The sequence below is a fragment of the Oncorhynchus mykiss genome, chromosome 3 (assembly GCF_013265735.2).
Source record: "Oncorhynchus mykiss isolate Arlee chromosome 3, USDA_OmykA_1.1, whole genome shotgun sequence".
NCBI classification, from domain to species: Eukaryota; Metazoa; Chordata; class Actinopteri; order Salmoniformes; family Salmonidae; genus Oncorhynchus; species Oncorhynchus mykiss.
Genome location: NC_048567.1, coordinates 3,043,674 through 3,056,973, shown reverse-complemented (window position 1 = coordinate 3,056,973; position 13,300 = coordinate 3,043,674). Strand labels below are relative to the sequence as shown.

At 45.0% G+C, this 13,300-nt stretch overlaps 1 protein-coding gene across 15 annotated transcripts in view; it reads left to right on the top strand.

Annotated features, from left to right (window-relative positions):
• Positions 1-13,300, top strand: part of LOC110506699 — a 35,958-nt gene that overhangs the window by 1,792 nt on the left and 20,866 nt on the right. For all 15 annotated transcript variants that reach the window (XM_036965815.1, XM_036965822.1, XM_036965808.1 and 12 more), the window contains exons 2-11: positions 560-847; positions 1,258-1,362; positions 1,664-1,706; positions 1,795-1,870; positions 3,177-3,395; positions 8,340-8,427; positions 8,790-9,040; positions 10,805-10,980; positions 11,102-11,215; positions 12,921-13,184. In XM_036965815.1, the coding sequence (XP_036821710.1) occupies positions 686-847; positions 1,258-1,362; positions 1,664-1,706; positions 1,795-1,870; positions 3,177-3,395; positions 8,340-8,427; positions 8,790-9,040; positions 10,805-10,980; positions 11,102-11,215; positions 12,921-13,184 (1,498 nt within the window). In that variant the 5' untranslated portion in view covers positions 560-685. The remainder of the gene's footprint in view (positions 1-559; positions 848-1,257; positions 1,363-1,663; positions 1,707-1,794; positions 1,871-3,176; positions 3,396-8,339; positions 8,428-8,789; positions 9,041-10,804; positions 10,981-11,101; positions 11,216-12,920; positions 13,185-13,300) is intronic.

Genomic DNA, 13,300 nt, shown 5'->3' with positions numbered 1-13,300 from the left:
ATGACTTGGAATGAAATAATAAAGTCATCAAATAAAATAAATATTTTATTAAAGTAAATTACTGTGAAGAAATGGTTAATAGGTGATAAGCAAAGGTCAGTCATTACCATCATGGGACTTTTTATTCATGGTTTGATTCTGTGTTGTTACAACCTTTAACCCACATAATGCATGCTGCATTTATTGTAAAAAAATGTTTTATAGAAACCGAAATCAAAAACTGAGATTATTTTTTAATAATCGAACCAAAACCGGACGACTTAAAAAAACAAACCAATTCTCAGCACTATAATCAAGGACAAGAGTTGAAGTGTAGTTGGAAGAGAGAAGAGCATGGCGGTGTGAAAGTTGTTTGTTATAACACAGAAGAAGGACTGCAGTGCGCGCCATCTCTTCTCTCTGACAGCTACACTGAAAGTCACTTGTCCTTAATTCCTGAGGATAATGACTGCATTATATTTTGAGTCACTCTGTCTATTACATAAATGTAACTGTCTTTAATTAGAAATGAAACATCCTGACAACATGTCTGTCATATGACCTTTCTGTGACCCCCTAGCCAGCACAGGCGGAGCAGAAGGTGAACGCCGAGGTAGAGAAGGAGGTGGTAGAGGGGGAAGAGAAGGAGGCGGGAGTAGAGGAGAAAGAGAAGAAAGAAGAAACAGAGGAAGAGCCAGCCGAGCAGATGGAGGAGGAGGAGGGAGAGGCGAACGGAGGGGAAGGGGAGAACACTAATGGAGAAGACAAGATGGCTTTAGCAGAGGAGGCCAAACCCTCCAAGCGTCCGCGGATCATGCAGTGTAAAGTCACCCTCCTGGACGACACTCTGTTTGAGTGTGAGCTCGGTGTAAGACACTTCTCAAATACACCGTTGTCTTTTCAGCCTTGTTCTAGTCTTTTCTACACTTCAAATAATTGCCCATCAACTCTGTTTCTGACTTAATCTTTTTGAATGCATAGCTGTGATGGTTTGTGAGTACAACCAGTAATATTTCTTCCTTACTGAATGGTTATTCGTGATCGTTTGTGAGTACAACCAGTAATATTTCTTCCTTACTGAATGGTTATTCGTGATCGTTTGTGAGTACAACCAGTAATATTTCTTCCTTACTGAATGGTTATTCGTGATCGTTTGTGAGTACAACCAGTAATATTTCTGCCTTACTGAATGGTTATTCGTGATCGTTTGTGAGTACAACCAGTAATATTTCTTCCTTACTGAATGTTTGTGTGATTGGTCTCTGTCTCCCTGTGTAGAAACATGCGACGGGCTCAGATCTGTTTGTGAAGGTGTGTGACCACCTCAACCTGCTGGAGAGAGACTACTGTGGCCTGGCCGTCTGGGATACCCCCACCTCCAGGGTAGAGTACACTTTGTCTGGTTTAACAATGGGCTGCTCATCTAGGGTGAAGTGGGGAACAGTAATCTTAACCTTCCAAGTGAAAGGAGGGTAGATGGCATCTCATCTGTGGAGATTTCCTTTGGGAGAGAAAGATATGTTCAGTGAGTGGGTCGTTTTGAGTGTAGTTTGACTGCATGTTCTTGCCCATTAGAGAAACAGTACCTATAGGATGGAAGGTGCAGTTTCACCACATAGGGCAAAATGACTTTCTTACAGTACGGTGGCGTTCATTGAGTCTGTTCTCCCGCTGTCATTTACAGACATGGCTGGACGCCTCCAAAGAGATCCGGAAACAGGTGGCAGGTGGGTGATGTCAATACGATGACCTACAGTAAATACATGTTTCTAACTCAAATTACCAACAATACTCACACTGTATTTTCATCTCCAGATTATACATACGAGTTCACTTTCAACGTGAAGTTCTACCCTCCTGATCCAGCTCAGCTCACAGAAGACCTCACCAGGTTAATCTACACACACATCTAAATATCTGCCGGTAACTCAATTTCAGGGTGTCAGTGGTTAACTCCCATTCCCCTCCCTCTCTCTCTTCACTCTCTCTCTCTCTCTCCACCCTCGCCCCCCTCTCTCTCTCTTTTTCCCTTAACCCCCCCTTCCTCTTTCTCTCTCCCTCCACCCCCTCGCTCTCCCTCCCTCCTCCACCCCCTCGCTCTCCCTCCCTCCCTCCTCCACCCCCTCGCTCTCCCTCCCTCCTCCACCCCCTCGCTCTCTCTCCCTCCCTCCTCCACCCCCTCGCTCTCCCTCCCTCCCTCCCTCCTCCACCCCCTCGCTCTCCCTCCCTCCCTCCTCCACCCCCTCGCTCTCCCTCCCTCCCTCCTCCACCCCCTCGCTCTCCCTCCCTCCCTCCCTCCTCCACCCCCTCGCTCTCCCTCCCTCCCTCCTCCACCCCCTCCCTCTCTCCCTCCCTCCTCCACCCCCTCGCTCTCTCCCTCCCTCCTCCACCCCCTCGCTCTCTCCCTCCCTCCTCCACCCCCTCGCTCTCTCCCTCCCTCCTCCACCCCCTCGCTATCTCTCCCTCCTCCACCCCCTCGCTCTCTCTCCCTCCTCCACCCCCTCGCTCTCTCTCCCTCCTCCACCCCCTCGCTCTCTCTCCCTCCTCCACCCCATCGCTCTCTCTCCCTCCTCCACCCCCTCGCTCTCTCTCCCTCCTCCACCCCCTCGCTCTCTCTCCCTCCTCCACCCCCTCGCTCTCTCTCTCCCTCCTCCACCCCTCGCACTCTCTCCTTCCCTCCTCCACCCCCCGCTCTCTCTCTCCCTCCCTCCTCCACCCCCCCGCTCTCTCTCTCTCCCTCCCTCCTCCACCCCCTCGCTCGCTCTCTCCCTCCCTCCTCCACCCCCTCGCTCGCTCTCCCTCCCTCCTCCACCCCCTCGCTCTCTCTCCCTCCCTCCTCCACCCCCTCGCTCTCTCTCCCTCCCTCCTCCACCCCCTTGCTCTCTCCCTCCCTCCTCCGCCCCCTCGCACTCTCTCCCTCCAACCCCTCTCTTGCTCACCCTCCACCCCTCGCAATATCTCTCTCACCCTTCACCTCTCGTCTCTCCTCTCTCTCTCTCTCTCTCTCTCTCTTTCCTCTCACCCTTCACCCCTCCTCTCTTCACCCCCCCCCCCTCTGCTCTCTTGCTCCTGCTCTCTCCACCCCTCTGTCTCACCCACCCCCTTTCTCTCTCCTTCCACCCCCTCTCTCTTTCTCCACCCCCCCTTTCTCTCTCTCTCTCCATCTACCCCTCCCTCTCTCTCCCTCCCTCTCGCAGGTACTACCTGTGTCTACAGCTGCGTAAAGACATCCTGAGTGGCCTGCTGCCATGCTCCTTTGTAACTCTGGCCATGCTAGGCTCCTACACGGCCCAGTCTGAGCTGGGGGAGTATGATCCAGAGGTCCACGGCTCTCACTACACCAAGGAGCTGAGGCTGGCCCCGGGACAGGGCAAAGAGCTGGAGGACAAGGTCATGGAGTTGCACCGCACATACAGGTAAGAACCAGGGGAGGACTGACTATATACTGGAACTATGATGTACAAAAGACCAGGGAGGACCAGACTATATACTGGAACTATCATGTAGAAAAGACCAGGGAGGACCAGACTCTATACTGGAGTAATGTAGAAATACCAGGGAGGACCAGACTCTATACTGGAACTATCATGTAGAAAAGACCAGGGAGGACCAGACTCTATACTGGAGTAATGTAGAAAAGACCAGGGAGGACCAGACTCTATACCGGAGTAATGTAGAAAGACCAGGGAGGACCAGACTATATACTGGAGTCATGTAGAAAAGACCAGACTCTATACCGGAGTAATGTAGAAAAGACCAGGGAGGACCAGACTATATACTGGAGTAATGTAGAAAAGACCAGGGAGGACAAGACTATATACTGGAGTCATGTAGAAAAGACCAGACTATATACTGGAGTAATGTGGAAAAGACCAGGGAGGACCAGACTATATACTGGAGTAATGTAGAAATACCAGGGAGGACCAGACTATATACTGGAGTCATGTAGAAAAGACCAGACTATATACTGGAGTAATGTGGAAAAGACCAGGGAGGACCAGACTATATACTGGAGTAATGTAGAAATACCAGGGAGGACCAGACTATATACTGGAGTAATGTAGAAAAGACCAGGGAGGACCAGACTATATACTGGAGTAATGTAGAAATACCAGGGAGGACCAGACTATATACTGGAGTAATGTAGAAAAGACCAGGGAGGACCAGACTATATACTGGAGTAATGTAGAAAAGACCAGGGAGGACCAGACTATATACTGGAGTAATGTAGAAAAGACCAGGGAGGACCAGACTATATACTGGAGTAATGTAGAAGAGACCAGACTATATACTGGAGTAATGTGGAAAAGACCAGGGAGGACCAGACTATATACTGGAGTAATGTAGAAAAGACCAGGGAGGACCAGACTATATACTGGAGTAATGTAGAAGAGACCAGACTATATACTGGAGTAATGTAGAAGAGACCAGACTATATACTGGAGTAATGTAGAAGAGACCAGACTATATACTGGAGTAATGTGGAAAAGACCAGGGAGGACCAGACTATATACTGGAGTAATGTAGAAAAGACCAGGGAGGACCAGACTATATACTGGAGTAATGTAGAAGAGACCAGACTATATACTGGAGTAATGTAGGAAAGACCAGACTATATACTGGAGTAATGTAGAAAAGACCAGGGAGGACAAGACTATATACTGGAGTCATGTAGAAAAGACCAGACTATATACTGGAGTAATGTGGAAAAGACCAGGGAGGACCAGACTATATACTGGAGTAATGTAGAAATACCAGGGAGGACCAGACTATATACTGGAGTAATGTAGAAATACCAGGGAGGACCAGACTATATACTGGAGTAATGTAGAAAGACCAGGGAGGACCAGACTATATACTGGAGTAATGTAGAAAAGACCAGGGAGGACCAGACTATATACTGGAGTAATGTAGAAAAGACCAGGGAGGACCAGACTATATACTGGAGTAATGTAGAAATACCAGGGAGGACCAGACTATATACTGGAGTAATGTAGAAAAGACCAGGGAGGACCAGACTATATACTGGAGTAATGTAGAAAAGACCAGGGAGGACCAGACTATATACTGGAGTAATGTAGAAAAGACCAGGGAGGACCAGACTATATACTGGAGTAATGTAGAAGAGACCAGACTATATACTGGAGTAATGTGGAAAAGACCAGGGAGGACCAGACTATATACTGGAGTAATGTAGAAAAGACCAGGGAGGACCAGACTATATACTGGAGTAATGTAGAAGAGACCAGACTATATACTGGAGTAATGTAGAAGAGACCAGACTATATACTGGAGTAATGTAGAAGAGACCAGACTATATACTGGAGTAATGTAGAAGAGACCAGACTATATACTGGAGTAATGTGGAAAAGACCAGGGAGGACCAGACTATATACTGGAGTAATGTAGAAGAGACCAGACTATATACTGGAGTAATGTAGGAAAGACCAGACTATATACTGGAGTAATGTAGAAAAGACCAGACTATATACTGGAGTCATGTAGAAAAGACCAGGGAGGACCAGACTATATACTGGAGTAATGTAGAAATACCAGGGAGGACCAGACTATATACTGGAGTAATGTAGAAAAGACCAGGGAGGACCAGACTATATACTGGAGTAATGTAGAAAAGACCAGGGAGGACCAGACTATATACTGGAGTAATGTAGAAATACCAGGGAGGACCAGACTATATACTGGAGTAATGTAGAAAAGACCAGGGAGGACCAGACTATATACTGGAGTAATGTAGAAAAGACCAGGGAGGACCAGACTATATACTGGAGTAATGTAGAAGAGACCAGACTATATACTGGAGTAATGTAGAAGAGACCAGACTATATACTGGAGTAATGTAGAAGAGACCAGACTATATACTGGAGTAATGTAGAAAAGACCAGGGAGGACCAGACTATATACTGGAGTAATGTAGAAGAGACCAGACTATATACTGGAGTAATGTAGAAGAGACCAGACTATATACTGGAGTAATGTGGAAAAGACCAGGGAGGACCAGACTATATACTGGAGTAATGTAGAAGAGACCAGACTATATACTGGAGTAATGTAGGAAAGACCAGACTATATACTGGAGTAATGTAGAAAAGACCAGGGAGGACCAGACTATATACTGGAGTAATGTAGAAAAGACCAGACTATATACTGGAGTAATGTAGAAAAGACCAGGGAGGACCAGACTATATACTGGAGTAATGTAGAAAAGACCAGACTATATACTGGAGTCATGTAGAAAAGACCAGGGAGGACCAGACTATATACTGGAGTAATGTAGAAATACCAGGGAGGACCAGACTATATACTGGAGTAATGTAGAAAAGACCAGGGAGGACCAGACTATATACTGGAGTAATGTAGAAAAGACCAGGGAGGACCAGACTATATACTGGAGTAATGTAGAAAAGACCAGGGAGGACCAGACTATATACTGGAGTAATGTAGAAGACACCAGACTATATACTGGAGTAATGTGGAAAAGACCAGGGAGGACCAGACTATATACTGGAGTAATGTAGAAAAGACCAGGGAGGACCAGACTATATACTGGAGTAATGTAGAAAAGACCAGGGAGGACCAGACTATATACTGGAGTAATGTAGAAAAGACCAGGGAGGACCAGACTATATACTGGAGTAATGTAGAAGAGACCAGACTATATACTGGAGTAATGTAGAAGAGACCAGACTATATACTGGAGTAATGTAGAAGAGACCAGACTATATACTGGAGTAATGTAGAAGAGACCAGACTATATACTGGAGTAATGTGGAAAAGACCAGGGAGGACCAGACTATATACTGGAGTAATGTAGAAGAGACCAGACTATATACTGGAGTAATGTAGGAAAGACCAGACTATATACTGGAGTAATGTAGAAAAGACCAGGGAGGACCAGACTATATACTGGAGTAATGTAGAAAAGACCAGACTATATACTGGAGTAATGTAGAAAAGACCAGGGAGGACCAGACTATATACTGGAGTAATGTAGAAAAGACCAGACTATATACTGGAGTCATGTAGAAAAGACCAGGGAGGACCAGACTATATACTGGAGTAATGTAGAAGAGACCAGACTATATACTGGAGTAATGTAGAAAAGACCAGACTAAATACTGGAGTAATGTAGGAAAGACCAGGGAGGACCAGACTATATACTGGAGTAATGTAGAAGAGACCAGACTATATACTGGAGTAATGTAGAAAAGACCAGACTATATACTGGAGTAATGTAGGAAAGACCAGGGAGGACCAGACTCTATACTGGAGTAATGTAGAAAAGACCAGGGAGGACCAGACTATATACTGGAGTAATGTAGAAGAGACCAGACTATATACTGGAGTAATGTAGAAAAGACCAGACTAAATACTGGAGTAATGTAGGAAAGACCAGGGAGGACCAGACTATATACTGGAGTAATGTAGAAGAGACCAGACTATATACTGGAGTAATGTAGAAAAGACCAGACTATATACTGGAGTAATGTAGGAAAGACCAGGGAGGACCAGACTATATACTGGAGTAATGTAGAAATACCAGGGAGGACCAGACTATATACTGGAGTAATGTAGAAGAGACCAGACTATATACTGGAGTAATGTAGGAAAGACCAGGGAGGACCAGACTATATACTGGAGTAATGTAGAAAAGACCAGACTATATACTGGAGTCATGTAGAAAAGACCAGACTTTATACTGGAGTCATGTAGAAAAGACCAGACTATATACTGGAGTAATGTAGGAAAGACCAGGGAGGACCAGACTATATAGTGGAGTAATGTAGAAAAGACCAGACTATATACTGGAGTAATGTAGGAAAGACCAGGGAGGACCAGACTCTATACTGGAGTAATGTAGAAAAGACCAGACTATATACTGGAGTCATGTAGAAAAGACCAGACTTTATACTGGAGTCATGTAGAAAAGACCAGACTATATACTGGAGTAATGTAGGAAAGACCAGGGAGGACCAGACTATATAGTGGAGTAATGTAGAAAAGACCAGACTATATACTGGAGTAATGTAGGAAAGACCAGGGAGGACCAGACTATATCGAACCCACAACCCTGGCGTTGCAAGCACCATGCTCTACACCGGACCTGTTTACATTACCTCTTCTTCTCTGTAACCTTTATTTAACTAGGCAAGTCAGTTAAGAACAAATTCTTATTTACAATGACGGCCTACTGGGGAACAGTGGGTTAACTGCCTTATTCAGGGGCAGAACAACAGACAACCTTGTCAGCTCAGGGATTCAATCCAGCAACCTTTCAGTTCCTGGCCCAACCCTCTGACCACTAGGATACCTGCTGTACCCATCTCTGTGTTTGTCTCCAGATCCATGAGTCCAGCCCAGGCAGACATGTTGTTTCTGGAGAATGCCAAGAAGCTGTCTATGTATGGAGTGGATCTGCACCAAGCCAAGGTACACTTTAGAATGTTCTGGAATCTAGGACTGGAACACTTCTATCTACAGAAGGAACATTTTTTAAATATATATTTTTAAGAGTGGTCAGAAAAAGTAGAAAACTATCAAATCGAAGTGCATGATTTGGGAATAACAAGGTTAGGCAACTCTAGCAGCCACAGATTTTGAATTACAAAATCGCTGTCATCATCAAACAAGAGATGAATCTGTGCTGCTGAAAGTGTAGCAGAGGCTGCCTCCTAGTGGCATGTTGAGGTAAATGCAGGAATAACAGTGACAGAAAGATGCCTATATATGATGAGGGTATATAGAACATATTGATCATCTTTACCAAATGTACTTTTCCTACATGCTCACAGGATCTTGAGGGTGTGGACATCACTCTAGGGGTGTGTTCTGGTGGTCTCATGGTATATAAGGACAAGCTGAGGATCAATCGTTTCCCCTGGCCCAAAGTCCTCAAGATCTCCTACAAGCGAAGCAGCTTCTTCATCAAGGTCCGTCCCTCTGAACAAGAACAGTATGAGAGCACAATCGGCTTCAAGCTGCCCAACTACAAGGCCTCCAAGAAGCTGTGGAAGGCCTCAGTGGAACACCATACCTTCTTCAGGTGAGAAACTCACTGTCCCTCAGTGATACAGTGGTGAATAAATAGCTGGTGGGTAAACTGTGATCGTCGTTCACGGTGAGTCAAATCATTTCCCTATACTTTAAGTTGAAGAAATGAATGGAACTCTATACTTTAAGTTGAAGAAATGAATGGAACTCTATATTGAGACTGTTTAGGGATTAAATACATGTAAAATAAAGTTTCCTGATCTATCTTCTATCTCTCAGATATAGGACAGACACTTCAGAACAAACTTCCTTTAGATGTTCTGGGGGGGGGGGGACTATCTGTTGCTCCATGTATCTGTTATTCTATGTGTTGTATGTGCTAATAGCAGTAAGGCCAAGTACACATTTTCATCAAATCATTCATTCATAATAATACAAATATGTATACTTCAAGGGTCTTAAAATTAAAAATCAAATAGCTAAATGATCCTAGGTATGATCTTCTTAAAACAAAACGACTGTAATGGTCTAATAATATTATCTTTGAGAACTAACAATCAGCAAAACAAAACTAGATAGTCAGGGAGAATTGAAAAAGCCCTAAACAATTAATTTAACAGTAGAGATTTTGTTATGTTTGAGCGAAAGAACACAGCATTAGCCAGGGCAAAATGCATAGGATTGCAGGAAGTTAGCCTTACAATTGCAAAAATGTCTCTTAGCTCCATGGAGAAATTTGTATAATTTCAGGAAATTGGCTTATAGATGCAAACGTTTCTCTTCTTCTAAAATGTTCAGTCGAGCCAACGTGCATTTAACCTCCGCTACACCACTGCTCACCCTGCTTCCTACTAACAAGTTACCCTTAACCATAGATCTAGGATCAGATTATCCTACTCCCCAATCCTGACCTTAACCATTAGGACGTTAAAACAATATCTGATCCCATATCAACTTCTACCTACTCCACTTCCTGGATCATCTGCTCCATAGAGATACAATAAAAGTGTTCTATTTAATTCTGTCATCTGCACCCCATTACTGCCCGACAACAGGGGGCTATTCTCAGGTTACCAATCCCTTGTGCATTCTAATTGGCCCCTGCAGCATAACCTTTCTGAGAGTAACTCTATTAGCACCGGTGGTAGTTTAACTCTGCTACAGTGCTGTGAAAAATATTTGCCCCCTTACGGATTTTCTCTATTTGTGCATATTTTTGATACTGAATGTTATCAGATCTTCAACCACATCTGGGGGGGTGGGGGATTCCTGCACAGAGACGTGAGACTGATCAACAACTATAGGAAGCGTCTGGTTGGAGTCATTGCAGCTAAAGGTGGAAGAACCAGTTATTGAGTGTAAGGGGGCAATGACTTTTACACACAGACATTGGGTGTTACATAACTTTGTTCATGAAATAAGTATGTAATTGTTGTGTTATTTGTTCACTCAGGTTACCTTTATCTAATATTATGTTTTGTTTGAAGATATGATAACATTCAGTATCAAAAATATACAAAGTAGAGAATTAGGAAGGGGGCAAAACCTTTTCACAGGACTGTACGTGACAAGTCCGTCATACAGGAGGAGCTCTGGATTAAGATGGTTCAGGTAACATGAGGTTGGTCTAAATCACCTGGCCATATGCCATTGGAGGAACATGACTAAGCTTTTACTAAAGCTGGAGTTCGGCTGGCCCAGTGATGTGATTTATTGATTCATCACATCACTGGGCAAGCTATTATGAACTATGAAACTAAATCATTATAATAAGCATGTCTATAAACTGTGAGTGACTGTGATTCTCCTCCCTCAGGGTGTCGTCCGTGGAGCCCCCGTCGTCCCGCTCCCGGTTCCTGGCGCTGGGGTCAAAGTTCAGGTACAGTGGCCGTACCCAGGCCCAGACCCGCCAGGCCAGTTCCATGATCGCCCGGCCCGCCCCTCGCTTCACACGGTCCGCCAGCAAGAGGCTGTCCCGCACCATCGCCGAAGGTGTGGGTGTGTGTATGCGTGTATTACAGTATGTGCTTTTTTGTGTGTGGGAATGTGTATGTTCGTGCCAGCGTGCACGACTTCAGGATCAGTCTCTCACCAACTTGTCCCACTCTTGTAGCTGGAGATGATGATCTCCAAGCCTCGCAGCTCTCTGCTAGTCCAAACAAGACCGAGGATGACGATTGGTTCTTCATGCTGGGATCTGACCAACCCCAGACTTTCTTTTCACCAGGTAGCCAATCAGGAACCATGTGGACCATCATTGAAGTTTTGACTCAGCTTACAAAGAGCAACCTCAGTTCAGCCTTGCTAGAGAACTACGTACTGTAGCTTTGAGTCAGCTTGATCTAACCATGCGCTCTGTCGGTCCTCTCATCATCTCATTAGCTCCAACCCTTATGCTGAGGCCTAATCTCAGGCCAGCTTGGGTCAACGCTGGTGACTCACCAAGTGCAGCTCAGAATGACCTGCCAATCAATCACAGCTACAGTTACATTGATGCTCCATTCACTTCTAACAGCTTATGACTGACTAACAGCAGCTTCAGAGCTCTTGAGTCTTTGGTCTGTGTTGTGTTGCTTGTTAAAGAGAGCCTTCAGTTCTTTGGTCTGTGTTGTGTTGCTTGTTAAAGAGAGCCTTCAGTTCTTTGGTCTGTGTTGCTTGTTAAAGAGAGCCTTCAGTTCTTTGGTCTGTGTTGCTTGTTAAAGAGAGTCTTCAGTTCTTTGGTCTGTGTTGCTTGTTAAAGAGAGCCTTCAGTTCTTTGGTCCGTGTTGTGTTGCTTGTTAAAGAGAGTCTTCAGTTCTTTGGTCTGTGTTGTGTTGCTTGTTAAAGAGAGCCTTCAGTTCTTTGGTCTGTGTTGTGTTGCTTGTTAAAGAGAGTCTTCAGTGCTTTGGTCTGTGTTGTTTTGCTTGTTAAAGAGAGCCTTCAGTTCTTTGGTCTGTGTTGTGTTGCTTGTTAAAGAGAGCCTTCAGTTCTTTGGTCTGTGTTGTGTTGCTTGTTAAAGAGAGCCTTCAGTTCTTTGGTCTGTGTTGCTTGTTAAAGAGAGCCTTCAGTTCTTTGGTCTGTGTTGTGTTGCTTGTTAAAGAGAGCCTTCAGTTCTTTGGTCTGTGTTGCTTGTTAAAGAGAGTCTTCAGTGCTTTGGTCTGTGTTGTTTTGCTTGTTAAAGAGAGCCTTCAGTTCTTTGGTCTGTGTTGTGTTGCTTGTTAAAGAGAGTCTTCAGTTCTTTGGTCTGTGTTGTGTTGCTTGTTAAAGAGAGCCTTCAGTTCTTTGGTCTGTGTTGCTTGTTAAAGAGAGCCTTCAGTTCTTTGGTCTGTGTTGTGTTGCTTGTTAAAGAGAGTCTTCAGTTCTTTGGTCTGTGTTGTGTTGCTTGTTAAAGAGAGCCTTCAGTTCTTTGGTCTGTGTTGTGTTGCTTGTTAAAGAGAGCCTTCAGTTCTTTGGTCTGTGTTGCTTGTTAAAGAGAGCCTTCAGTTCTTTGGTCTGTGTTGTGTTGCTTGTTAAAGAGAGCCTTCAGTTCTTTGGTCTGTGTTGTGTTGCTTGTTAAAGAGAGTCTTCAGTTCTTTGGTCTGTGTTGTGTTGCTTGTTAAAGAGAGCCTTCAGTTCTTTGGTCCGTGCTTGATGATGGACATCATTGTGTCCAGGAGACTGCCGTTCCTTTGCTTGAAACTAAACGTCTAGCTCTGCAGATCTGAGAATTGTGTGGTAGTCTCGTACTAACTTAATTTGCTATCTGCCTGCCAGATACATTGAATTCCATTTGCTTACTAAATCAGTGATCTTTGCTCTGAAAACCCCTGAAATGCAGAGCCGTGGAGGGGAGCTTTGCTCTGAAAGCCCCTAAAATGCAGAGCTGTGGAGGGGAGCTTTGCCTTACTCTCTCCTCCATCTAACTTCACCATTAACTACTGCAGTAACACCATTACCTCATGTTCTATCAACAGCCAGAGGGAGGGAGACTTTCTCTGTGGAGACTTCTACTCAGAGCTGGGATGATGGCAAGTCTGTCCAGACAGTCAGACAGGCATGGCAGGAGACTGAGACAGGCCAGACGGTCAGTCGGACTGTCAGTCAGACATGGCAGGGACGAGTGTCTGATGAACAGCAGCAGGGGAGACTGGAGGAGGAGAAAGAGGAGGATTGGTCTGTCCTGCTGGGCAGACGACTCTCCCTTCCCTATGTCCCCTACCCCATGATGAAACCGCCAGGTATCTGTTGTTAACCTCATTCTGTACCTGGTGTAGCTGTCACCGTGTGCATCCTCACTTTGACAATGAATCCTCCGTTGAGGTGTGCTTTAGAAGTTGACAGTGATGGAAGGTGA